Source organism: Corylus avellana, chromosome ca2, assembly GCF_901000735.1.
Source record: "Corylus avellana chromosome ca2, CavTom2PMs-1.0".
Classification (NCBI taxonomy): Eukaryota; Viridiplantae; Streptophyta; class Magnoliopsida; order Fagales; family Betulaceae; genus Corylus; species Corylus avellana.
Window position 1 is genome coordinate 6,337,000 of NC_081542.1, and position 26,729 is coordinate 6,363,728.

Consider the following 26,729-nt stretch of genomic DNA (forward strand, 5'->3'; position numbering starts at 1 on the left):
ATCTGCTTAAAAAACAGGGTTGAAATCAAGGAAAAGGTAGCATATTCAATTTTCCAGCATCAGTTTGAACATCTCTGCTTTTGGACACCTGATTTTGAGATACACCAAATGGGGCTTCAGCCCCATTTTGCACTCTAGGGTTGTCAACCACATGATATTAAAAATATGGACATATGTCACTTTTATAGATTAAATTTAAAAAAATTCCTCAAACCTAATTTAGAGAAAAACTCTATCCCTACCATATAACTTAATTTAATCAATCTTTTAGAATCATAGCATTAAAAGTATTTATTGTACAAAACCCAAGTTACTAATGCACCGACGTCGTTTTAATGCACGGACTCAAAAGCCCGCGAAAACGAAAAACCAAAAGCAACTCGAATCTAAGTGCTGGTGCCACGTTGGCTATCCGCGTGATGGCCCTCTCGACCAATCAGATCACACTTTCACTGCCTATAAAATCCAACACCCTCATTTCTTTTGTTCAAGCGTCACCTTTCATACCACGAAAAACCAAAAGTACCAAAGCTAGGGTTAGGGTTAAGGTTTCTGTGGCATTTTCTTTTGTTGGAGTTGTGAATCGGAGAGATGAGTTCGACGGGTGGAGGTGGTGGAGGGTCGACTAAGGGCGGGAGGGGAAAGCCCAAGGCTTCGAAGTCGGTGTCGCGGTCGCAGAAGGCTGGGCTGCAGTTTCCGGTGGGCAGGATCGCCAGGTTTCTCAAGGCTGGCAAGTACGCCGAGCGTGTTGGCGCCGGCGCTCCGGTCTACCTCTCCGCCGTGCTCGAGTACCTCGCTGCTGAGGTCCGTTTCTTCGCTTTTGGTTTTGATTTTGGTTTCGGGTTTTGATTTGATGATTTTCGTTGCCATTTTTTTTTTTTTTTTTTTTTCCAATTAGGGTTCCAAATGAGAGGTTTTGTTTGCTTTAATTGGGTTTGGTTTTGATGGTTTGTGTGAAAACAGGGGATTTTTCTTTAATTGGGACTTGATTTGATTTATGTGCAGACTAAATTATTGTTATTTTGTCTTCAAATCGGTTTTGTTTGGCTTAACTGGATTTGATTTGGTGGATTTTGTTGGTGCGATGCGGGGGATGAAATTAGGGTTTTTTTATTTAAAGGTTTGGTTTTGCTTTGGGCTTCTTGTTGGTGAGCTGTTGAGTGGTGTAACCGGGTTTTATTTTGATGGGTTTTGATGCTTGGGATGAAATTGGAGCTTTCTTTAGAGATTTGGTGCTGTTTGTGTGTCTTGGTTGATGTTTTTGGTTTTTTCGAAGTGAAACCGGTTTCATATTTGTTTGATTGTGTTGATTGGTTGGGTGCGAATCACTAATTTAAAAAAGTATGATTCATTTTCTTATATGCCATTTTTCTAACTGGATCCAAACTTGTGATTGTTTCATTGAATTCAGTTCAATCTCAGTTAAAACAGAAACGTTTATTTTGTGGGTTTGGAGTTTTGATCTGTGTTTGATTGTGGAATGTGTGTATATTCAGGTATTGGAGCTTGCTGGGAATGCTGCGAGAGACAACAAGAAGAACCGAATTGTGCCCAGGCATATCCAGCTGGCAGTAAGAAACGATGAAGAGCTGAGCAAGCTTTTGGGCTCTGTGACCATTGCCAATGGAGGAGTCTTACCCAATATCCACCAGACCCTTCTACCTAAGAAGGTCGGCAAAGGGAAGGGCGACATTGGCTCTGCTTCTCAAGAGTTCTAGGGCTTTCTAGTCTCTTTCATTCGTGGGTTTGCCATAGTTTGTAAAATAGATGTGCTTTTCAGTTTTCTGCTTTTGTCATCCGAATTTTGAAAGTTATCTTTTTTGTTAAAAAAACGAAATCTGTTAGGTTTCTCATATATGTCCAATTGGCCTATTTTTGTTTGTTCTCTTCAATTAAATAAAGACGAAGGTGACATATTGGTTGAAGGGTATTCATATGGGAGAATGGTTTTGTTGGTGAAAGTTAAGGCTGGTTTCTTGACATAGCTTTTTGCAGTTGCGAGTGGATAATCTTTGCAATGCACATTCCTACCATTCAGGTTTACTTGGAGCGCCAATTTTAGGATGTCTAGGGGAGAAAGAGCTTCGGTGATGGTATGTTACTGTTAGGTGTCATTTGAGCAGAATTGTGAAAGTTCCTGTGGGTGCCAAATGCCAATGGCCTTCTTTGTTTGGTGGACGGACTTAATGGAGCTGGTGGGTGGGTTAGTGAAAATTTGGCTATGCCAAAGCAGTCCTGTGAGAGGTTGATGGATTGGATTCACTGCAAATTAGTTTATTTGGGCAGTTGAATAGTGGTAATCTCGAAGTAATATTTGGGGATGATAATTAATAGCAAGCGTAAATTTAATTATTTAATTAATATTTTCTTTTATTTGTAGGGGTTTGTATTCATCATTTTTAATTTTGATATTATAATAAATTATTATTTATTTATACATTTAAATTAATAAAAAAATTAATCTTATAATTAATATTTTAACATAAAGCACAATCGACACTTCAACCGGATATTTTGTGCAAGCACAGCACGTGCGTTGGGAGGCCAAAATAACTCACTGCGTATATATTTAAAAGTAGGGGTTGACTTCAGGGGGTGAAAGAATTATCTGCCTTCCTTCACGAAGGTCTCAGCCAATGATCGAGTCCAAATGATGCCCAACTGGTGTACTTTAAACTAAAGGGTATAGCTAGGAAATTTAAAATGTTATTCTAAATTTAGGAACATTATTTTAATATAAAAGAGTCTTTATTAGGAAGTTTATTTAAATAGAGAAGAACAAATATTTTACTTTAAACTTAAGAAAAAGTGCCATAATTTTTAATTTTGGGAAAAGCACATCTATCCTTTCTAAAAATCAAGCAATTTACAATTATTTCTAGACTTTTTAATTGATACAATGTTCTCTCAAATTACTATTGGGGTTCTTTTGTGCAAATAAATGACAAAAATATGCTTCATAATTTATTTTAAAAAAAAATCATTTTTCTTCATTTTTGTCTTTCTATTTTTCTTCAATTTTTTTTTTTTCTAAATTTTTTATTAGAGATATTTTTGTGTTATTAATTTATTATTATTATTTGCATAAAATGGGACGACTGTAGTCTAAAGGAAACATTGCAATAATTGAATGCTTAGGGGTCATTGCAAATTAATTGGTTGTTAGTGGGGAATAAATGTACTTTTGCCTTTAATTTTCTTTTAATCGGCTTTTTCTAACTTTCTCCTTTGATGTTATTCCCTATCACCTACAGTATTGTACTGGGGGCAATTGTTTAGGTCGCGACAACACATCGGACAAAGATAGGACCAAAAAAAGATGGGTGGCTTGAATGCCAAGCTTGCACCATGGGCATTGGGCAAGCCGAAGGTGTGGCAATTTGGAGGTGGCTGAACCTTTCATTTTGACCAATAGGGTGGTTCAGCTAATCAGCCACTTTTCGTGGTGGTGTTGGTGGGCAATGAGTTGTGGTATTGAGGGTGACAGTTGGAGTAGGCTTAAAAATACATTTTAGGTTTTCAACATACAAGATGATGTGATAAAATTTAGACTATTCATTTAAAGTAAACAAAAAATAAAAAAAGTATTGCACTTGATCTCAATCCCTTGTCTTCCTCAAGCATTTTTGTTAATATTTTTCTTATGCACAAGTATATTTTTTTGGCATAAGTTTGGTACCTATATTTTAATAAAAAAAATTAATACCCATAGCATTTCTCAATTGACAATGCTTGCAAAAGTTGGTTTTTAAGGTGGTTTTATCTTCATTTTTGGGGCAAGGTCAGATTTAAACTTCTTCTCCCACCTCAAAATCCTTCACTGACCTAAGCATTATAAGCATCTTGTGTCATCACAACGAACAAACCTCGATGCTCATTACTATTTTCTTTTGCCTGAGAGCCCTCTCGACTGTGTAATTTACTGCATCATAAAACTCAACTTCTTTTCTTGATCGACATAGCAAACTAAGATTTTCTGTGGGTATGGCTTAATTTTTTTTTTTTTTTTGACATTATATAGCAATCTATATACTACAAGCATAATGTAATATAATAGAGATAATTCTTTTATTTTATCTCTAACATTTTTTTTTTTGTTACATTACTATTCACTCAATTTTTATTTTCTTTTTCAATTATTTTGTGAAAAATTACAGTTTGTGTTTGTATGAAATTGCCAAACCCGTGAATGGATAATTTGTTCTCTTTGCTTGTTTTGTAAGCAAATTTCATATTAATAAAAAATTTATGATTTATTTACTCTATAATCTATATAAGTACAAAAAATACTTTTTTTTTTTAATGATGTTTATCCTTTTTATGCGAATGGTTGAGAATGACTGCAACCAAAGTCTTAATTCTTAAACAAGTTTGGCAAGTAATGGATTCGTTTGTGTTTTTTGAATGGGAACTGTGGCCTGTTATGCGGGTTTGTCATGTCGCCCTCAACTAAGACTGCCAGCGTTCAGAATCATATGCTCGTCTGAGGTTGTTGTCTCGCGGCGACAAGCTTTGGAGCAACTGGACAAGAAGCTGGCCGACGGGGATGACAAGGCAGCTCTCTCATATGCTAAGGACTTGCAAGGGAAGCCCGGAGGGCTTCGGGTTTTTGGGGCTGCTAGACAGGTTGGGAGAATTAGTTCTTGGTTTAGTTAATGTTGTTTTTGTTGTTGTCGTTCTTTTGGTCGACTTGTTAGAAATTCTGGTGGGAATTGCAATTTTTCTTCAATGATAATCATCTTGTTGTGAAATAGAGGAAAAGCTCAAGGCTTTTTAATCTGGGAGCACTCTAGCTGAACTTCACGAATTTGTTTCATGCTTCCATCGACATTTCTGGATCCAAATGGAAGAAGATCAGGCATTTTGATTAGGATTGTCTGCTGGGTTATGGATGAATTCAAATAGGGGGTTGTTATATGGCTAATGCTTGCTAATTGGTATTCTATAGATGTGGATTAAGTTACTGTTTTATGATGCTGTATTGTATTCTATAGAATGTTATATTTTGAATTACTTCAATAAATTAGCTTCTACAAATTGGCAAAAGATGTAGTCAGATTTCTGATTTGGAAACAGAACTAAGATTGCTGCTTAGAATATAGTTAAGGATCATAATACGGAATTCAATGTTCCTGTTAAGGGTTATTTGGTTTGTTTGTTTAATGATTTTTGGGCAAAGGCTATTGCAATTCATGGTTGGTTAGATAGATATGGTGCTCAGCGAGTGCTTGTCCAAAGTTTAATAAAAATAGTTTCTTTTACCATACGAGGGGATCCATGATGCAGGTGCCCCAAAGACTCTATACCTTGGATGAGTTGAGGCTGAATGGAATAGAAGCATCATCTCTTTTATCACCAGTGGATACAACACTTGGTTCGATTGAAAGAAACCTGCAACTTGCTGCTGTTTTAGGAGGGCTTTCTGCCTGGAATGTGCTTGGGTTTAACCCACAACAAGTTCTATATTTTTCTCTGGGATTACTGTTTCTATGGACACTGGACTCTGTAATTCCCTTATCTCTTCTCTCTCTCTCCCCCCACGCCATGTCTGTGTTTTGGCTGAATTCCAAAACTATGTTGTGTTATTCTTGGAAGTACTTAAATTTCATTCTCTGACTCTCTCACTGAATTGGTTGTTTATAGGTCTCTTTTGATGGTGGTGTTGGTAGCTTGGTTCTTGATACAATTGGTCACACATTTAGTCAGAAGTACCACAATAGGGTTATCCAAGTAAGATACACCCTCAGAGGCATTCTATTTCTGTGTATAATTATCCAGCAATACCGTGTTGAGAGCATTCTGCATTTATGTGGTGATGACATCCATGTATGTTCTTGTTTCAAATGCCATAACATATTCAGGGGCGTCTCCTGTAAGATTTTTGTTTTATATGTTCATTAGCAGGATAACCTATCTTCTGATGGGTTTTAGTATCCTATCTCATACCAATGAGCTTGAAGTAACCATCATATGGGACCTCTGTGCAGCATGAAGCTGGGCATTTCTTAATTGCTTACTTGGTGGGTATTCTTCCCAAGGGATACACACTATCCAGCTTGGAAGCTTTGAACAAGGAAGGGTCTCTCAATGTTCAAGCAGGGACCGCATTTGTGGATTTAGATTTTCTTGAAGAAGTAGGTTGTTTTCTTTAATCTGATATTATATTTCTTTCTTCTCCTACTGTTCTTTTTTATGTCTCACTGCTGTTGTTATTGCCTCTGATTGTTACCACCTTCCATGTCACACAGGTAAATGCAGGGAAATTATCATCAACAGTATGTCACAGACTACAATATATTGCTGTTTGTAAACATTGTTAAACTACCGGTTGTCCCAAAAGCTTAAGCTGATAAAAAGAGGTAAATTTAATCATTTTAAGTTTTTGGAACAACTGGTAGTTTAACATGGTATCAAAGCCAAAAGGTCATGGGATCGAACTTTGATTCCAGTTCACCCCCCATTTAAATTAAATATTTTACGTATTGGGTTTTACCTATTAAAAAGGAGTTTGATCCCACACGTGAGGGAGAGTGTTAAACTAATGATTTAAGTGATTAAATTTACCTCTTCCTATCAGCTTAAGCTTTTAGGACAACTGGTAGTTTAACAAACATATTGCATATAATGTTGCTCTTGAAACCTTCGAGTTTCTTTTCATCTTTAGACGCTGAACAGATTCTCATGCATTGCACTGGCGGGGGTGGCAACTGAGTATCTTTTATATGGAGTTGCTGAGGGAGGCCTTGCTGACATAAACAAGGTTTTTAGTAGTCTCTTTATGATTAACATGCAAATAGCTAGCTGATCAATGTAATTACCCATGTTACTAATTGAACATCTCTGTCAATCAATCATTAACAGCTGGACATGTTACTCAAAGGCTTGGGATTCACTCAGAAGAAAGTGGATTCTCAAGTAAGATGGTCTGTACTGAATACTGTCCTGCTTTTGCGTCGCCATGAAGTAGCTCGAGCTAAACTTGCAGAGGCCATGTCCATTGGCAAATCTGTAGGATCTTGCATTGGCATTATAGAGGATTCCATCGACCTTTCAGAAATCTAACTGCAACTGGGTCAACATTTGTCTAATTATTATGATCTTGGGTGGGGAATTATGGCAGGTTTAGGCCAAGTGAAAAGGTTGTGATATTGAGAAAAGGCAATAGTTCAATGCATTAATTCTTTGAAAATTCTGGGGATTATATGTTGTGAATGACCATGCCTCCCCATAATATTTTAATTACAGTAGATTTAAACTGCCTGTGCTGACAAAACGTTTTGCTTTCATTACTTGTACAATTCAAATTTAGGGAAAAATGCTATGGAGGTTCATGAGATAAGACTTTTCATCAAATTAATCACTAAATTTCAAATTTTATCTACTTACTTTCGAAGATTTTAATTGTTACCAAATAGATCTTTCCATTCACCTTCCATTAAATTACTAACAATTGTGATGTCATATCTAATCAAAAGGCAATACGGGTCCATTTTTAATATGAGGAATGATAGGGACCCAACTTTTTTGCTCAACAAAAGTTCAACTTTTGCTTTATTTATTTTTAAAAAATAAAATAAGATAAAAAATAGAAAAAATGTTTGAAGTAACCCTATCTATTTTTTGTCTTTCTTTTATTTGGTATTTTTTAAAAAATGAAAAATGGTATTTTTTTTCATAATAATGTCATTTTTTTTAAGAAAATGTCATTATTATGAAGAAAAATACCATTTTTTATTTTTAAAAAAATACTAAATAAAAGAAAGGTCAAAAATAGATAGGGTTGCTTTAGACATTTTTTCCATTTTCCATTTTGTTTTTTTTAGAAAAAAAAAAAAAGGTAAAAGTTGGACTTTTATTGGAAAAAAAGTTGTGCCTTTAGCATTTATCTTTTAATATATATATAACCATATGTGAAAATGGCCAGCATAGCCACCCCGAGAGTAGGGGCGGGTGGCTGGCTTGATGAGAGCGGCAGTTGGATTACATTAATTGCTCATATGTATGACTTAGTCATGTGTGAATTAAAAAAAATAAAGGCGAAATTTAATGGAGGGAGCAACTCAATATATTTTAGAATTTTGTAGATCCGAATTGTAGCAAGTTAAAGGTTTAAATGTAATTGGTGTTGTGGTTTTGGGGATGAAGTTTAATTTTTTTTTGTTTTGAACAAATTATTTATCCATTGATATAATAATTAAATGGGACAAAATGCTTCGTACAATGTTATAGATATAATTTGAAATCTTCACAACTCAAAAATTATCTATGACATACACAATATCCTCTCGGGTTATTATAAGATAATATCTATAAAAAATTCAATGTCAGTTTTAGATTTATAGCAAATTCCGGCGAATCACGTCTCTTATCCACTGTCAAGTCCTTGATTCCCTGGCCTTTTTATTTCCTCTACTAGTGCTTTATTAATCGCAAATTCGCAATCTCCTTCGTTGCCTTTACCATAGTGATAATTTTTTTTTTTTTTTTAATGCTTAATAACTCCTCTGTCATCGTCTATGGTTTGCTCCCAAAAAATGAACTATAAGAAAACAAAAGACCGATTGAAAACCAAATATGTTATTCTTAAAGATTTGTGAAAGCAAAACATAAGAAAACGAACAAAACTTCACCTTATAGATCGCTATTAAAAGCAGATTTAGAAATAATACATTATTATTTAAAAACAATGAAAATATAATAATAAAAATCTAATACATCCTCATGCATTCCACGCGTCACCACCGGCTAACTACGCACAGCTAAAAAGCACCTCGATGACCATTGACACACGCGCCCTAATCGATTTACGGTGAATGCGGGAAAATGGAGGTTGAAAGGAGAAAGAGAAAGGGGCAGGGAGGAGGGAGTTGTAACTCCATCCTCCCATTCTGCTATGCTCTTTATGTGCCGCTCTCTTTCATAAGTATAATTTATTATAATCATCATTTCTAATTTCATGAAAAAAAATTAGGCATATTAAATAGAAAATTTAATTTCTAGCTGTTCAACTCATGTCGCAGACAGCTTCACACGTGAGAAGCAAAAAGTCAGAAGTCAAGGCAGAGACTCTTCCAAGAACAAAAACTCAAGACTTGTTCCTCGGAAACATCTCTTCTAGTTTTAACGTTTTTGTTACATTTCTTCGTAATTGTTCTTTCCCGGTGAGGAGTAGAGGGATTGGGTGAGAGAGATGGGCGTGCAGTGGGTTCTGGTGTGCCACGGCCTGGTGACGCTGTTAGTGGTGATATCGTTTCTGTGTGGGCAGTGGCCTATCTTTCAGGGGACTTTCGTCGAACGCATACACCACTTCCTCACCTTCGGCGCCTACGATTACTTCCTGTACTCCCTCCCTCACCCTATCCCTCTCTCGCCCCTCTCCGTCAATCTTCTTCGCGATTTGATTCAGTGAGGCGCCCTAATTTTGTTCTTTTTGTTTGCTTTTATAGGCGGTTTGTTGGGACTCTGTGTGGCTCCAAGGCGACCGATGCTATTCTCTCTATGGAGTATTTCTGCTGCGATCGACCCAATCCCATTTTACAGGTTTGGGGACCACAACCGTATTGTTCCATGGCTTATTATTTGACTGTGAATTGGTTTTTATTGGTTAGGCTTAAAGTGGGTGTGGATTTCTTTTCGTGTTTTTGGACCATGAGGTGGGAAAGAATTGGGTTTGGATGGAATTGGATTGTGGTTGGGGAAATGAGATTATTTTCCAAGGTTTTTTAGGTGTTTAGATGAATCATGGAAGTGGTATGATCTAATTTTTATTATACGGTCATGTCAAATTGGTTCATTGTGTTCTTTGTAGTACATTCTAGTACATTCTTAATTTCGAAGAGAGACAACCCTTGTAAAAGTTTGGGTGAGAAAGAGGATGGCATTTCTTGTTGTTAGACATGGTGATTGGTGAATGACGAGTGAAATTGAAATTTCTTATTGTCCTCTCCCTGTGTGGGTACCAAAGGCCAAGCCGTGGTGTCTACATTGAGAATTTAAAATGTAAGGATGTTTTGTGGGCATGCGTTGAGTCCCACTTCCCGCGTTTAATAGGTTGGTTTAAGGTTTATAAGTGATCTATAAGTGATTATGAAGAGCTCTAATTGTTGCTAGTCTTTTTGGGTTATTACACAAACTTGATTAGCAGATCCTCAGAACATGATATGGGCGATGTAAATACAGGATTTTGTTATTTGCTTAGATGTTTACTTGATTTTTTTTTTTTTTATATTTGAACTAGATAAAGGGAATTTGATGGTTGAGGGAGGTTATATCTTTACACCTTGGCGAGATGGCCAATGGCTGGGATGCCGGCGGTGTATAATGGGGTGTGCAGGGGACCTTAAATGATATGTTTATAGGTATCAATCTGCAGTTGCCAAACTCAACTTATCCTTGATGTCACTTCTTGCTCATTTATTAGAGGTTGTTCTTCATACTACTGATCCAATCTAGAAATGATTGCTGCCTTTCTTTTTTCAGTTAGGAGCTAATTTTCATATAACTTTGTGTTTCATTACAGTTCATATATCTCATGATGATTGGAGGAATATATTATTTTATTTCAAAGTTTTGCTTCAACTATATTCCTGGCTATTATTTAAGTGGGGTTCACAGGTATGCATGATGGAGTCTGTGACTTACTCTCTTGCTCTTTGTTTTTTATTTTATTTTTTAATTTTTTTTTTATCCTGAGTTTTCTTAGATATTGGTTGTTCCTGCAGGTACACAAGCTTGTTGGCTGTTGGTGTCGGTGTTCTGCTCTTTCTATTGACTAGCTTTTCTGATCCAGGAACTGTGAAGGCTGAGAATGTTTCACAGTATATCTCTGCCTACCCATATGACAATGTTATTTATTCTGAGAAAGAATGTTCAACTTGCAAAATTCCAAAGTGAGTTCCCCTCCCACCCACCCACCCACCAACTTTGGTGGTAAGGTTTTTTTCTGAACTTTTTTACTTCAGTTTATAGTGATCTTTTCATTCCTTTGGCTCAGACCTGCCAGGTCCAAGCACTGCAGCATTTGTGATCGCTGTGTTGCTCGCTTTGACCATCATTGTGGATGGATGGTTAAACTCTCAAACTATTTTCTTTTTTATTTCTCTTCTTTGATTGGATGTATTAACATTACACTTTCAATTTCTACTTAAAGCTGTTAATTTTTGCAGAATAATTGTATAGGAGAGAGAAACACCCGCTACTTCATGGCTTTTCTTTTGTGGTGAGAACTATATGATTTGTGACATTTAAGTTTATAGTTTTGCAATATATGCCATGGTAAATGGCCTTTTCTGTTCTCCACTACCTATGCGGCCCAATTAATTCCTATGTAAGGTGTCATGTTCTTCTCGGAATATATTTGATAATGAGGGGCAGGGAATCTATCTCTACAGCTGTTTTTTTTGTAATAGATGGACCGAAAACTAATTATCATGTGTAAGCTTGTGAAGTAATCAGACCACAAAAATCTAACTTACATGTTAAGGTTTTGAATTTGTATTGTACAGTAATCTTTTGTCACTTTTGAATTTCATGGCCTCTGAATTAGTCTCAAAATCAATGCCCAAGTGCTGAATCCAATCAATAAATGAGCAGTGTCTTTGATGTTTTCTCCTATAATCTTGATCACCTGGCTGTTTTCAACTTTATTTGAGATTTATAGCAGTATGCTGTTCTGTTCCTCTTATTTCATTTATTTATGTTTTGGGTTCTATTTAACTTATGTGTGTCTTTAGTGATTTTGCAGGCATTTTCTTATTTGCATATATGGAACGGTTGCCATTGGGTTGGTTCTTGCTGGACAGTTAAAAGAATTAAGAGTTGTATATATTCTAACTGGTAAAGTGATTTGTGGTTCAGATATCCCAGTTAATGGCTTTCTTGCACATGAGGCTAAATGTGACATCTATCCCTCTCTTTCTTTGTGCAGTTTATTATGGCATCGAAAATTCTTTACGTCGTTTAGTGCCACATATTGTACAGGTAGTGCTTTCTTTAGTTTGCTTCTCTATCATCTGAAGTTGTCTTTTTCATACCATCAAGGGTGGTGGTTCAATGGCCCAAGGAAATCCCCAAAGTGGTTAGGCATGTACTAGGGCGTGGGCTTGAATCTTCGCAATGGAGAATCTGCACATATACTTGATTAGTATTAGTCTCCTTGGTTCCCATTGATGTCCTGGTGGAGTTAGGTCATGTTATGGCTTAGTCGGACTTGAGGGAGCGTCTACGGTTCCCACCGTCTAGGCCCCTCCTGTGCGGCTCCCAGCGGGTAGGTGCTACTATGGTCACGCCCAAGTAGAATAGCTACAATTGGTCTCTCCGGCTTATCCTTTTTTGCTAAAAAAAAAAGAAAAAAAAAAAGTATTTTTTATGCCTGGAGTCCAGCTTTTGTTTTGAGGGAACTTGAAAGGAAGGGTAACTTTGAAAGGCATCTAGAATTTTCTGATTTGTTATCTATAATAGATCAATTAATTAACTGTCTTCGATGTTGAAGTTATGCTTGAACTATTTGTGCTAGTTTGCACATTTCTTGTTCTATGTAGGGGATGGGCTATTATGAATGTCGATTTATCTACTCTTTTGACTTGCTTAATGGTTTTCTTGTGTATAAACAGTGGTTACTGGCCTCCTACAACACTCAAATACTTATGATGGTTTTTCTTGCAATAGTTTCACTGCTATTGGCGGGGTTCTTTGGCTACCATGCCAACCTATGTCTCACCAATACCACCACGAATGAGGTCTATTTTCCCTGCCTTGACGTTTCTGAATAATTTTGTGAGGGGAAAACTGATGATATAGTAAAGGCTTATTAGGTTCCATTGCTGCAACAGGATCACTTTCTGAGCTTCTCGTTTTCTTTCCTTTTTTTTTTTTGTTTGGTGGGGGGGATTTGTTTCTTACGCACTACTAGAACCCTGAAACTTACTCACTACGTGGATTTGTTTCTTGTTCTTGGGATACAGACTTTCAAATGGCAAGATTACATAAGCTGGCAGAAGAAGCTAAATGAAGCAAGGGCAAGTGCTGCAGCCCTCAAAGCAGGTATCAGTGGGATGAGAATTGAAGGAGAGCCTCCAAAGATCAAATGGAGATCATTTTTTAGAAAATCCACCACAGAAAATGTGCAGGTCACAAAAAATAACATTTACGATAAAGGATTCTTCCACAATCTTCTGGAGATCATCTTCCCCCTATCAATGAGATCCTCGTTTTTGCAAACCAAATCAAAGTCTGGCTGAAATTTCCATTAATGCTTGTTGTTCACCTGGCTGTTGTTTCTTCCAATAGAATCGGCTTCGTCAGTTGTTTTTGCAATTTTCACTTAATAGATGGCCAGCCAGGGAGCCTGAGGAAGGACTGTGTAAATCAGAACCTTTTACATCACTTACCATTTATGGCTGCAGTCTGAGATTATAGGACATTCTGCTGTGAGAATTGATGGGTCGGAATATGGTGAAATATTATTGGAAAATAGTAAACACCCTCATTTTGTAAGAGTTTCCTTTGGTGCCATTACTTATATAGTAATCGTTTTTCCTCTTCTTGGTTTTTATTTTTTTCTTTAATTTTTATTTTCCCTATATGTATACATTACGCCTGCCTTTTAACAAAAGAAAAGGCAGGCATACATCTTCCAAGTGCAACAACGCATACATCGATCGATCCATCATTGTCTCTAGGGTAGTAGGGTAGTCGTAGATGTTAAACCAATGGCTTTGATTTATCCACGTAAATCTGCACAACTTACTACTGCACAAGTATTGGGTAGACTGTAGTCCCCCCAAATGTTTAGTTTAAAGAGGAAATGGAAGTAGTCGTTTGGTTTGACCGTGTGGGCGTACACCAAGATCGTGGTTCTTAGAACCAATGGCAAGATCCAAGCCATTACCTAAATCATTAATGACAGATGATTTTTTTGGATATTTTCAGAATCCTGCAACAATATTAAACCCCAGTCAAAGACAGCATAAGCAACATTGGTCTTGTCTACTGAAAGAGATTATGTTGTTTGCCCCAAAGGATACTTCAATGGGCCGAAGACAACTCCTCATAAAATGAATTTCCCTCCTCCCTTTTCCTTCCTTGTTCGAACATGTCTACCAAAAAAGAAAGATTACGTTGTTTGTAGACTATGCTATAAAATAAAAGAACTAATTAGAGACATCTTCATGAAAGAAGATGAAAAAAAAGGCAATACAGGGCAAAACTTAGGAAAAGGTGCTAAGGAGGGAGCCCGAGATCTTGCGGGTAATAGCGGAGGGAGAGTAATCCTATTCATTATCTTTCATATCTCTTTAAAGTCTATGTGACGTGGCCCTTAATTAAAAATAATAATGATAATAATCTCCCATGTAGGCTTTAAACTCCGTATATGGGACTGAGAGTTTTCGGGGAAAAGTGTTTTAACATAAAAAATTCTAATATTTTCATTGCAATTTTCATGTTGTCATCATCTACTTTGGTTTTGTTGTACTTTACTAATTACTCCACTTCTCAACATCCAAAAAAAAAAATTTATATATTATATTGTAAATTCATACGTCCTTTTCGAACTCTTATGTTTAAGATACATCATATAAATAATACTAAACTAAAATTTTATTTCATATTTATCCCGTTCAAGTAGGATAGTCACAATTAGTTTTTTCGACCTACCATTTTCAATTAGAAAAAAAAAAATACCAAATTTTAAAAATACTTTACACATCATCATTTTAACAATTTATTTTCACTATTTCATTTAAATATTATTTTTCGAATATTTCTCTATTTTTTTCTCTTAAAAGAAATAGAAAATGAACGAAAGAGGCATGCGTGAGAAAATGAGAGAAAAAAGTTTTTAATAGTTTTTTTATGCATTTGGTGAATGATAGTGAGTACGTTCTCTTATTTTATATATATATATATATATATCAGCATAATAGTGAGGGTGATTTATAACATTATTAGCAACCTCACAAATAGCTTATTATTATAAATCAGAAAAAAAAAAAAAAAAAAAAATTGAAAGGAGAGGGAGGTATTACTTCGTCCTCCTCCAAGTCCACGGTCCATCGTCTCCCCTGATTTCCCACTCTTCACATCCCCGTCTCCTTCGCCTTGCAAATCTGCCCCCCCCCACACCACCTCTCCCCTCCAAATCTCTCTCTTTCTATCTGCGTGCGAATCTGGATCTCTCTCTCCACCTTCGGATCCTGTACGAACTGTTTCGCTCTACGGTTAGGATGATCATCTCACACTCTCTCTCTTTAGCTCCATGCTCGGGGATTTATTTCTTTAGATTTTCTTTTTCTTTCTTGGATTTATTTGAATTATAATCCAAATTCGGTTTTCCCTATTAGTTTTTCTAGCCGATTTGGTAAAATTAAGGTTCCCATTTCTGTTCTGAATCATACGGATTCCGAGCTGATTGTTTACGAGTATTTGCTAATTTGCACTTCAGTTTTGGGCCAAACTCGATTCTTTTGATTTCAATTTATCTATTTTTGTGTGCTCAGGTATTCCGTAATTACCTTACTCTCAGCTCTGAGGTCAATCAGGCACTCTCTCCCAGCTTTCAATATCTCTTATAATCCAATTTCGGGGAAAGGACTGGCTTTTGGGCGATTTGCAGCTTCAATCTTTGGATTTTCTCATCTACTCCATCTTCGTCCCATTCAGGTATTTCATCTCTTTGGATTTGTTTAGTATAGTCGGTCCGATTCAGCTCCTTTATCTGAATCTGAGTTCAATCGATTTTTATGTTCGAACATGCTTCACATATGTTTTAATTGCTTAGGATGATGGAAAATCTTGTTAGAGGCTTACTTTTACCCAAAATTGTTGTGGTTGAGTCGCAAAATATACATGTGAAGAGGATGGTGAATCGACAATTTGTATCTTCATTAACGTGATTTGAGATTAAGGGTTAATGGACATGGCCTTGTATGTTTTTCACCCATTTGATACTTAACAACTCCGAATTACTGGCATGTCCTTGACAACATTGTTATATATGTATGGATTTCTCTTTTATATGTAATTCTGTTTCATAGTCTTCTCTCAGCATGTCTTGAGGAAAATATTCTAGGTGTAAGTTCAATGTTGGGATGACGATATTTTTTGGTGCATCCTGGTGCTAATAAAATTAAGGATTCATAGATGTTTCTGTGGCTTTCATCTCTGGCAAATCTTTCACCTTGTTCTTCCCAGGGTGAGAGGAACCAGTTGGAAACTTTCGTTCCTCTGAAACTTCACTTTGATGGTTGCTTTATAAGTAACCCAGGGTGATTAGGGATTGGTGGTTTCCTTAGCGATCATTTGGGAACATTGAACTGTCTTACTTGAGGCTGATCAGCGAGAGAAATGTAGTGATGGTGGGGATTCTCACCATGCTTTGCTTTGGGAGTCATTGAAAGACCTTGATTTTGATTTATCTCATGTGATTACAAAGTTTGGTTCTTCAATTATTATAAGTGGGCTGAAGTTTGTATCAAGATGAATGGAGATTGTTATGGAATCACAAGTTGGAAAAAAAAGAATGAACTTTGTGCAATAGGGGGCTATCATTTTGGAGAGTTCTAATGGCTGTTTCCTTAAGTTGCTAATCGTTTTGGGTATTGTTGTAAGTGGCACTGGTTGAATGGCATCTTCCTTTTTCTTGGGTGAAGTAGAGTATGGTCCATTCCAAAGTTCATTCCCATGAATGTCAACTGCCTTTTATGATTACAAATTTGATTATGATCCATTGCAATTGACGTACAAAAAGATAAAAAAAAGAAGAAGAAGAAGTTAGTATAAGGAGATGGTGATTGTAAAAAGAATGTTGGAAGGAAAAAATAATGGCACAGAAATTTATTTGTTGAAGAAAAGAAATGTTGAAACTTCTTACAACCAAAGCAAAAAGAAAAAGAAAAATAGAGAAAAGGGGTAAGGAAGAAAAGAAGACACTTCTGAAATAGCTAAGGCAAGCCTAAGCAAAAACAAAATAAGGGGGGTGCAACGGGGAAAAAAAAAAGGAAGTGACATGGGCTTGTAGCATGACAAAATCAAAATCATAAAACGATGTTGGAGCCACTTACAAGTCATGCGAAAATGAAAATGCTCCTAAGCCATGCAAAGGAAAGAAAACACTCACTAATGAAAAAACGAGTGGAAATTGGATACAAAAGCTAGAGATGCTGAAATTATGCAGGACTCATGCCACATGATGGACTGCTTTAAGCAAACCAATGAGAACAAGTGAGGTGTACTACAAATCATAATTCATTTAACTATCTTTACCTTTTCTAGTTTTCAATTTGGCTCATGATAAAGGAATGAAATACCGACTGCAGATAAGGAGTGGAATAATTTGAAATTAGTTTTTAACTGGATGGCACCCTTGCCAACATTTGCTGGTTCTTGGTGACCGCTTTGATGATATAAAATATGGTTCTCTATCTGTAAATGATTTTAACTTCTGTACGAATGTAAATTATGCAATATATGCAGTCACCTACCTGTGTAGCATCAGATGTGTGTTCCGTCTTTTTCTGTTTATAATCTTGTTTTGATGTCTATTGTATAATAGTTTTTGCTACCATACCAACTGGGACATCACCATAACTATATGCAGGATCCAGGTCTGTAAGCCTTTTGTTGCAGTGACGAGTATCAAGACATTGTACTTACAGGAAGTGAGTATCGTTGCCTATTGATTGATGTTTGAAGCCTCTCTGAATTCCCAAATTGAGATATCCAGTGCAATGGCATCAGCTGTTTTGAAAATAGTGAATACCACTTTAGATTGGGTGACTTTTGCTTTAGATGCACCTTCTGCTCGAGCTGTTGTTTTTGGAGTGCAGATTGGCGGTAACCTCTTAAACCTTAAGAGCTAACAGTGTCCTTGTCCACTTCTGGCTGGTAATACTTTATTTAACTGTGTTTTTCTTTTTACCTTCTGGTTGAAGGGCATTTATTTGTGGAAGTTCTTCTTTTGGTGGTCATCCTTTTCCTACTTTCCCAGAAAAGTTACAAGCCCCCTAAAAGGCCTTTAACAAAGAAGGTTTGTTTGACAGTACAAATGTGTACTTTTTATCATGACTGATAGTTTGCTCTTATCGATTTATTGGCCCTTGAACTGCTCTAGTATTTCTTTAACATACTAAAGTTGAGAAGTCTTGAGTGTTGACGCGATATGATATGACTAGCATATACTTTTCAAGTTGAAAGCAAAACCTTTTATTTAACAACAATCAGCTGATCATGCTCTTCGAACAGAATACTCGGTAATCACATTTTTGCAGATATAATAAGTAGAACATTTCTTCCTAATGATGATTGGTGTGCCAAAATACTATATTTGCTGCCGGTGTCTGGAAACCTTTTTTGGAGACTTAAGGCTTTTTTTGTTGAACTTTTCTTCTTCTCTCTTTTGTTTTTTATTCTCAAAATAAAAACATTAACAAAACACCTAAAATCCAAAACACTCAAATCTATTTTCACTATGTCACATCAGAACAATTTTTCAAACTAAAAACAAAAAACACTCCCAAAACACATTTACAAACGTAGCCCTTTTTGTTAAACATTTACGAACATAACTCTTTTCTCCGTTGCTAAATTCAAAATATATGAAAAACACTTTGAAAAAAATAAAAAATATTGAATTTGGTTTAGTTTGTGTGAGTTTCCTGAAAACATTTAAATATATACCATAAGTCTTAACATGTCTGAAAATGTTGATATGGTGTAGAATCCAGGCTGAATTTATAATTATGTTGAAATCTGAAATCTTGGTAAAAGTTGAATGCATAAGATGTAATGAATTTGTCACCATGCTCACTATGTCTATTTATATGTATTTTTTGCTTTTGTGCCTTTCCTTTTTTCTTTTTTTTTTTCACCTAGGGAACAAGATCCAAGTTTTGTGATTTGTATTGCAAAAGTTTCAAAATTAGATATTCCCTTTAAAAAATTCAGATTTTGCTCCCCCAAAGTTCTGCCATATAAAATCTAATCCCATCAATTACAAAACTTATTCAGTTTGGCCCTCCTACTTACCATTGTCTCGCACTGACTCTGGTTCCAACAAAGTTCCATCTGATTATTTTAATGAACCACCTTTGGTATATATTAGTTATTAGTGGTGATATATGCTTCTAGAGTGGCTTTTATGCTTTGTATTCTGTTAGTTCTTGTATCCCTCAGTCTTATGTAGATTGTGCTCTCTTGACCAAAAACTAATGAAAGCCGTGCCTTATGTTTATAGGAAATAGATGAGCTTTGTGATGAATGGGTTCCAGAACCCCTCATTCCTCCACTTACAGAAGAGATGCAGAGTGAACCTCCAGTGTTGGAAAGGTGAAAATAGTTGTAATATTTATGCAGAGGATTTCTTTAATTCTTGTCAGACAATGCCTTTGGCCATAAAATGTTTTTTTCATACAAAAATTATTGTCTTGTATGGACATATAATTGCGTTTGTGGACTTTATTATTTTTCGTAAGTCAAACATTTGAATAAAAACCATAAAGGGTTTCAGAAAAACCTTTAAGGTATTGAGTATTGACTGCTCATAAGTTGCTTCCTTTTCTTCTGGCAGTGCTGCAGGGCCGCATACAGTAGTCAATGGCAAAGAAGTTGTCAATTTTGCTTCGGCAAATTATCTTGGATTGATAGGACACGAGAAGTTGCTTGTGAGGAAATGCAGTTCCTATTATTAATATATATATATTTTTTTCTTTTGTGATAATTTCTTTGTTTGAATATAGCCTTTATAGCAATATTTTACCTCAGGCATCATGTACCACTGCATTGGAGAAATATGGTGTTGGTTCATGTGGTCCTCGTGGGTTCTACGGAACAATTGGTAAGAGTTAATTTTGAAACTACTTTCATATGAGTCAGGTTGGAGGTCCCTTCCCTCCTAAAACTCATGCCCCAGTTCTTCTCTTGGAAAACATTTTTCTTTTGACAATTATTTTATATTTTCCCCTCTTACTAGATGTACACCTTGATTGTGAGGCCAGAATAGCTAAGTTTTTGGGAACTCCTGATTCAATTCTCTATTCCTATGGACTTTCCACCATGTTCAGTGCAATTCCAGCTTTTGCCAAAAGAGGAGATATCATTGTGGTGTGAGTATACATAATCTTTGACTATTTAATTATTGTTAGTTTTTGTGGCTGTTCTATAAAAGATAGGTTCCCTCTATGCCTTTTGGCATATACAACTTTACTTATCAAAAAAATAAAAGTTAGGTTCCGTTTGGATTAATTTCCTTGTGTTTCTATCTATTGTCAAAGGAACTAGTTTTACTGTGTTAAAATCAATTCTACGAGGAAAATCATTTTTTTTTTATTAAGTAATTCTAAGATGAAAAATCTTGTATGGTAAATTCTGGAAAAACAAAAAAAATGCACTTGTGGTTCCAACATGGTCGATAATGAGATGCTTTTCTTTGTGGTGGGTGAGACAAAGATGGGAATGATGTTGGGGGTGGCAACTGAGGTGTCAAGATGCTAATGATGGGATGGATGTTATAGACAGTAGCAATGATTGGTGGTGAAATGGGGTGGCAAAAGTGTTGGTGCAAATTCAGGTGTAAATAAAATAATGGGGACCGTGAATGTGTCCAAGTTTTGCTTTTCATTTGCAGACGTCAAAACTTCTGAATCAAATGGAATTTTTTTTTATAAAGAAAAATGATTTTTCCTAAAAAGCTAGCCAACCTAGTCGGAGGAGAAACTGTTTTTCTGCTTTTGCATACTTTATATAATCGCATTGAAACATAATCTTTGGTCACAATGTGTTATTGTTATGAAGGTGGGTGGTAAGAATTACATAGCATGTGTGATTTACCCTATGTTCGGGAGTTTTGAGGGAGAAGAGAGGATAAGGAGGAAGGGAGGAAGAGGAGAAGAGGAGAAAAGAGGGAATGGTTATCCCTTCTGTTGTCTGAAAGTTCTAATAAATAATAGGAGAGAGGGGAATAGGTATTCCTCCCATTGTTTGATTGCAGGGTAGAAAGGATAGAAAATGAGAAGTTATTATGTAAATAGACAATGAGGAGAGAGAGATTAGTGATGATTGTTTGTTTAGATGTCATTGAAAATTTATTAAATTATGCAAGACAAAAAGAAACGAATAAACAAATTTATTAAACTTGGTCTCACCTCTTTTCAAATTTCCCCAATTTGAGGGAATTGATAAAAAGGGGCTTTGAGGGGGATATGGTACCCTTCCAAATCCCCTCGAGTGCTCTCCCCCTCCCTGAAAGAAAAATTCCTAACAGGGGTTATCGGGCCTCTTAAAGTGGTAGTTTAGGCCATTAATTAAAAATGACTAGTGAGGTGAATAGAATTTCAAAAGAAAGTAATTATGAATGTGACCATTGCTTGGGTTTATTTTGCTGATATAAGAATATCATCGAACCTTGGGTCCTGTCTTAGTAGCCTAACATAGCTGCTTGCAACATTTATCCTGTTGCCTTTCAGATTCCAGCATACATTAGGAGTTTTTGTTGTTAAAATGGCTTGCATCAAATTTTTGCTGTAAATTTGTATCTTTAATTGTTCCTTTTTCAGGGATGAGGGAGTACACTGGGGAATACAAAATGGCCTTCATCTTTCTAGAAGCACAATCGTGTATTTCAAGCACAATGATATGGAATCCCTAAGAAATACGCTGGAGAAAGTCACTGCAGAGAATGAGCGGGCTAAGAAATTGCGGCGCTACATTGTTGTTGAAGCTGTGTACCAGGTAAACTTTTTGTGCATTGTGCATATCAAAATTTCACCTCTTTTGTGTATTTTCACACAACAATTGAGCTCGACTTTGTGAACAAACATAGGAGGCACCTTGATGTATTGGCTCTATGTTGCATGCTGCAGAGGATGTTAGTTTCTTTATGTATGGCATAAATTCTGGCAGTAGAAGGAAGTTGGGCAATTGCAAATGGATGAGTGTATTTTTAAATGATGCAATCTTTCTAATTGGCTTGTTTGCCATTTTTCTCCAGTTCCAGACATAATTGAAAGAAACATAGCTTTTATGCTCAAAGCATAAATGCTAAAAGTTCATCATTCGATATATGCTGCTAAGGTGCTATATATGATTACTTATATTATATGTATACAAGTGAACGAGATTGCATTAGCTACTGGAACTCCATGGTTTTGATCAAACTTGATAAACTAAGGTTGAGTGTGGTTTCTCTGTGTTACTGTTTCTTAATTTTCAATTTCTTTATGTGAGCAAGAGGATGGCATGGTTTTGCTTTCCTCCCCCCCTTTCCCCTGCCCAAGTTGATGCACATTGTTCTCTCTATGCATTACACTGGTACTTCAGCCATTCAAAATTTGAAATTTTGTGTGAATGACACTTCTAGTCATTCTCAAAGTACCATTTTAACGAGATTGAATTTGGAAATCTATTCCTTTACGGAAGTTTAGTCACCTCGTAACTTCAGAAGTTAAGACTATTTTTTACCACTTTCAGAAGTTTAGTCACCTCTTAAAACTAGCAATCTTCTTCCTTTTTGTTAGATTTCAAAGCCAAACTTTTCCTTTTCCTATATAATTTATTTAGGGCACATTTGGTATGCGGAATGAGTATTCTATTAAGAAAAATGAATAGCTTTTATTAGGAATAGAAAAGGGTGAAATTGAACTGAATAACCTTGGTGTTTGAGTATATATATGATAAGATAGAATCCTTACTATATATTCTAACACTTGGAAATGCTCTTTCATTATTCCTTCTTCCATTCTCAATAAAAGCTATTCATTTTCTTAATGGAATAATAATTTCTCGTACCAAACGTACCCTTAGTTCAATCCTAAGGAGAGAGGGTTGTATATTTGGAATCAACTATGACAATTTTAATTGGACTTTTGATACAACATGTTGCGTGAAGAAATGACCATTGCTCTCAAACTTGTCTTACTAATGATATCAGTGTTAATTCTTTGCTTGCAAATCCACCTTGCTATATTTGTCACTGCCTTTGTTTTTTTCTTTGACTGACTTGATTTCTTGATTCCAAAATTTACAGAATTCTGGCCAAATAGCTCCCTTAGACGAGATCATTAGATTGAAGGAGGAATATCGGTTTCGTGTTTTATTGGATGAGAGCAACTCATTTGGTGTGCTTGGCAGTTCTGGAAGAGGTCTCACTGAATATTATGGGGTCCCGGTATGTTTTGAAAGGTTAACCAACCCCCTTTTTTCTAAAAGTAAATTGACCCAATTGCTGTTTGTGATTGATGGTGGTCTGGCATTGCAGATTGAGAAGATAGATATTGTAACTGCTGCAATGGGACATGCATTAGCCACAGAAGGAGGATTCTGTACTGGAAGTGCCAGAGTCATTGATCACCAAGTATGCAAATTGTATATCAAAGGAATGACATTCTTGTAAATGAACTATTGTGTTGATAGGATGAAGTCTTAACGAGACAAACAAAATTGTTGTCACTATTATATTTTCATATATATTCCTGTCTTTAAAGTACTAATGTCTCAGTCTATGCTAATTGTTGGCAGCGATTAAGCAGTTCTGGATATGTTTTCTCTGCTTCTTTGCCCCCCTATCTTGCGAGTGCTGCAATAACTGCCATTGATGTCCTGGAGGAAAATCCTGTTCTGTTAAAGAAACTGAAGGAAAACATTGCTCTATTATGGAAAGGTTGGTTCTATTTTGCTGCTAAACAGGCTTCAATATATTTGTGAACAATAAAAATACCTTACATTGGGTGCTGAAAGTTTTTTAGTTCAGTAATGCATAGGTACATGAAACAGCCATTGATAGGGCATTACCAGATTACCTTTAGAGTGATAAGCTTTGTCAGACTTGACATCCTTTTTATAATGGGTTGCATTAGGGCTGTGAGGCCACTGGTAATATTCGTATGGATTTACCAGTCAGTTATACCTTTTAGAAAATCTGCTCAATGTAGATATATGTCTTGGATACATGTTTCTTCATATTAAATCCATTAAACACCAAATTTTTTGTTCTATACATATGATATACCAAAATCAACCTAAAGCAAAAATGACATGCTTTCTAAAAGCTGCCTCAACACTTATTTGATCTCAATATATTTTGTGACTGCAGGATTGTCAGATATACCGGGCCTCTCGATAGCAAGTAATGTGGAATCCCCCATCGTTTTTCTTAAATTAGAGAAGTCAACAGGTTCCATGAAAAATGATCTAATTCTTCTTGAAGATATTGCTGATCGAGTAAGAAAATAGTTATCTGGTTTATATTCACAATTTAGGCAAATCAATTTCTTTAGTTTCTATTTTCTTATTATTGAATGCCTTTTTATCTTTTTTTCTTTTCAGGCTTTGAAGGAAGACAACATATTTGTGGTGGCATCCAAAAGATCAACAATAGATAAATGCCGGTTGGCGGTTGGAATTAGATTGTTCGTTTCTGCTGCTCATTCAGAATCTGATCTGCGGAAGGCATCTGCATCATTGAAAAGAGTTGCGGCATTGGTGTTGAGGAGTTAAACTGAGTGGTGCATGTCAAATCTGTGTGAACCTGCTCGACCTTTGTAGGCTTGTTTAGATGGCCTCCATTTGTTAGACGATTTTGATAATTTATGTAGTGATCGTTGTTTGATTATCTTAGAATTGCAGTTTTTGCTCTGTAACTCCTTTGAGTACGGTTAATACAAACTTGGAAGTGTCATGCGTGGGTTTAGAATTGGGATATTGATTGTTCATTGGACTGTAACAAATGTAGAGATTATTATTGAATTCTTCCGGATCTCCTATACTTGTAATTGTAGCCCCCCCCCCCCTAATGAAGACGAGGAAAAGATGATTACTTGCAATACCTTTGCTGTGGATGCATTCTGAAAAACTGCATTCCTTGTGGACTCAACTCCGAGTTCTAAGTGCCACTTTGATTAGGCTATGTTGAATTACTTCAAATAAGATTTAGAAAGTACTTCTAAACTTGTTTGCACTTTCATTGGATTGCCAATTATTACTTATATATTTTTGTAAGTTCAACATACAAAAGCAATCTACCTGTCCGAGTAGATGGTCGAGCAGTTTAAAAACAAATATTGGGCAGGTTAAGTTTCATGTGAGTTCTCACGGTGTGTTATTGGAGATTTTGAGATTTCAATCCCTCCTGAAACCAAAGGTTGTATTTGAATCTATATAACTTGACATACAACCAGTACAGAATATTTTGGTGCCTCAGTTTGTTATTTCTTTCTTTTCTGTTTGAGCTTTCTCTATGAGTTTCTACAATTCAAAGGAGTTACCAATTTCTTTTGAAACTATCATAATTGACCCTGCAAATTTCTTTTTTCCCTAATGGGTATCGGGAACTGTTTGAGCAATGAAGTTCGATTCCTGGGTTTAATTAATTGCCTTTAAAGAAAGTGTAGATAGGAAACAAAAACAAAATGGAGTTTGTTATAAGACTTGATTGAACTAATGTGGGGTTTTAGTTAGTTGCTAGAATAGGTATTTAATATCATTAACCCTTTTAGTTGATAATACCTAACACCTAACAAAACAAAACAAAAAGACGAAAAGACTCTGTTTGTTAATGTGTTTTGAAGTTTTTTCTTTATTTTTTATTATTTGAAAGAGTGTTCTGGTATGATATAAAGGTAAAAACAAGTTTTGTGTTTTTAAAGAGTGTTTTTCATTCGAAGGAATACTTCTCCAAGGTAAGGAGTTGATGATCATCTCCTCCCCCCTATGGAAAAACATCAATTTTCCCACAAATGCTTCTCAAATCATATCTCATGGAAGCTTGGAAAAACTTTCAATCAGGCAAGCTCTTACAAGAGCCTTCAGCTTCAAAGAGTCTGCAGGCTGCAACAATATTGGCTCGTCATGTTATCATTTCCATATTCTTATTCAAACTCTGCTTCACCAAACTCTTCATCATTTTCTTCCATTCTTGAGTCAGATTGAGATCCCTAGAATTCCCTTTAAATTTGAGATTCTCAAATTCATAAATCTCAGCCGTTCATCTTATCTAAGCGTCTAATATAATAATCGTTTTTCCTCTTCTTGTTTACCCTTTCTTTTTTTTTTTTGAGATTTATGTTTTATTGATCTATTTATAGTGCTAAAAGGAGAAAACTATTTTGTTTGAAGCTGAGTCCTCCATGGCCGTTCATTCTTATTGATTGCCTCCGTCTGTTTCACTTCCTGCTAAGTGATCTGATGTTGTGTGGTAACCCACTAATGGCTTCATTTGTGCAACAAACTACCCCCTTGGAATTTAAAGAAAATAAAAAGAGAAGAGGATTTTTTGCTATATATATATATATATATATATATATATTACGCCTGCCTTTTAAAAATATAAAACAAAAATGTAATTTCACTTATATATATATGAGTAACTCAATTTTTATACAATTCTTGTTTAACTTGGCTGACATGGAGTCCTTATAAACCATTGGATTTATTAGATTTTTTAATAAAAATTGATTCAAAGATTTATAAACACTTTACAACAGTCTAATTGTATAAGGGTTGTTGACTTTTGATCAGTCCACAGAGAATGCATAAATCATAACATACATGCACCACTAGTTCTAATCTTCCAAGTGCAACAAATGCATACATCGATCTATCCTTGTCTCAATTGGGTGGAGACCATGCTTCATAAAGCATAGCCTTTGAACTCACTGTGTGGCATTACTAAGAGTTTTTTTGGGGGGAAAGTGTTTTGACATAAAAAATTATGATACTTTCATTGCAATTTTCGTGTTGTA

The 26,729-nt window shown here is 35.8% G+C and overlaps 4 protein-coding genes across 5 annotated transcripts; all 4 read left to right on the forward strand.

Annotated features, from left to right (window-relative positions):
• Positions 1 to 495: 495 nt before the first annotated feature.
• Positions 496 to 1,880, forward strand: LOC132170435 (histone H2AX). The gene is made up of 2 exons (XM_059581421.1): positions 496 to 804; positions 1,497 to 1,880. The coding sequence occupies exons 1-2, from the start codon at positions 592 to 594 to the stop codon at positions 1,716 to 1,718; spliced, it is 435 nt and encodes a 144-aa protein (XP_059437404.1). The 5' UTR covers positions 496 to 591; the 3' UTR covers positions 1,719 to 1,880.
• A 2,469-nt stretch (positions 1,881 to 4,349) lies between these two features.
• On the forward strand, positions 4,350 to 7,286 carry LOC132170631 (uncharacterized). The gene is made up of 7 exons (XM_059581678.1): positions 4,350 to 4,626; positions 5,287 to 5,505; positions 5,644 to 5,730; positions 5,988 to 6,134; positions 6,249 to 6,275; positions 6,665 to 6,760; positions 6,862 to 7,286. Exons 1-7 carry the CDS (start codon positions 4,405 to 4,407, stop codon positions 7,060 to 7,062), a joined length of 999 nt encoding a protein of 332 aa, XP_059437661.1. The 5' UTR covers positions 4,350 to 4,404; the 3' UTR covers positions 7,063 to 7,286.
• A 1,763-nt stretch (positions 7,287 to 9,049) lies between these two features.
• On the forward strand, positions 9,050 to 13,540 carry LOC132172859 (probable protein S-acyltransferase 17). Of its 2 annotated transcripts, XM_059584427.1 has the most exons (10): positions 9,050 to 9,339; positions 9,447 to 9,540; positions 10,520 to 10,614; positions 10,722 to 10,889; positions 10,994 to 11,066; positions 11,166 to 11,218; positions 11,744 to 11,835; positions 11,927 to 11,979; positions 12,612 to 12,737; positions 12,963 to 13,540. In XM_059584427.1, exons 1-10 carry the CDS (start codon positions 9,191 to 9,193, stop codon positions 13,236 to 13,238), a joined length of 1,179 nt encoding a protein of 392 aa, XP_059440410.1. In that variant the 5' UTR covers positions 9,050 to 9,190; the 3' UTR covers positions 13,239 to 13,540. The 2 variants fall into 2 exon arrangements, with proteins under 2 accessions (XP_059440410.1, XP_059440411.1); XM_059584428.1 differs by lacking the exons at positions 9,050 to 9,339; positions 9,447 to 9,540 and adding an exon at positions 10,217 to 10,422.
• A 1,450-nt stretch (positions 13,541 to 14,990) lies between these two features.
• Positions 14,991 to 24,750, forward strand: LOC132170864 (long chain base biosynthesis protein 1-like). Its single transcript, XM_059581996.1, has 14 exons — positions 14,991 to 15,218; positions 15,498 to 15,660; positions 17,597 to 17,832; positions 17,931 to 18,025; positions 19,232 to 19,323; positions 19,565 to 19,658; positions 19,759 to 19,831; positions 19,967 to 20,099; positions 21,549 to 21,723; positions 23,018 to 23,158; positions 23,249 to 23,344; positions 23,509 to 23,650; positions 24,083 to 24,210; positions 24,316 to 24,750. The coding sequence occupies exons 3-14, from the start codon at positions 17,682 to 17,684 to the stop codon at positions 24,484 to 24,486; spliced, it is 1,491 nt and encodes a 496-aa protein (XP_059437979.1). The 5' UTR covers positions 14,991 to 15,218; positions 15,498 to 15,660; positions 17,597 to 17,681; the 3' UTR covers positions 24,487 to 24,750.
• Positions 24,751 to 26,729: the final 1,979 nt, after the last annotated feature.

Coding starts and splice junctions, on each gene's coding strand:
- LOC132170631 (XM_059581678.1), top strand. CDS start 4,405: ATGGGAACTGTGGCCTGTTATGCGGGTTTGTCATGTCGCCCTCAACTA. Junction 4,627..5,286: donor TTTTTGGGGCTGCTAGACAG/GTTGGGAGAATT, acceptor TCCATGATGCAG/GTGCCCCAAAGACTCTATAC. Junction 6,761..6,861: donor GCCTTGCTGACATAAACAAG/GTTTTTAGTAGT, acceptor AATCATTAACAG/CTGGACATGTTACTCAAAGG.
- LOC132170864 (XM_059581996.1), top strand. CDS start 17,682: ATGTTTGAAGCCTCTCTGAATTCCCAAATTGAGATATCCAGTGCAATG. Junction 19,832..19,966: donor TGGGTTCTACGGAACAATTG/GTAAGAGTTAAT, acceptor CCCTCTTACTAG/ATGTACACCTTGATTGTGAG. Junction 20,100..21,548: donor AGAGGAGATATCATTGTGGT/GTGAGTATACAT, acceptor TTCCTTTTTCAG/GGATGAGGGAGTACACTGGG.
- LOC132172859 (XM_059584427.1), top strand. CDS start 9,191: ATGGGCGTGCAGTGGGTTCTGGTGTGCCACGGCCTGGTGACGCTGTTA. Junction 9,541..10,519: donor GACCCAATCCCATTTTACAG/GTTTGGGGACCA, acceptor GTTTCATTACAG/TTCATATATCTCATGATGAT. Junction 12,738..12,962: donor CCAATACCACCACGAATGAG/GTCTATTTTCCC, acceptor CTTGGGATACAG/ACTTTCAAATGGCAAGATTA.
- LOC132170435 (XM_059581421.1), top strand. CDS start 592: ATGAGTTCGACGGGTGGAGGTGGTGGAGGGTCGACTAAGGGCGGGAGG. Junction 805..1,496: donor TCGAGTACCTCGCTGCTGAG/GTCCGTTTCTTC, acceptor GTGTATATTCAG/GTATTGGAGCTTGCTGGGAA.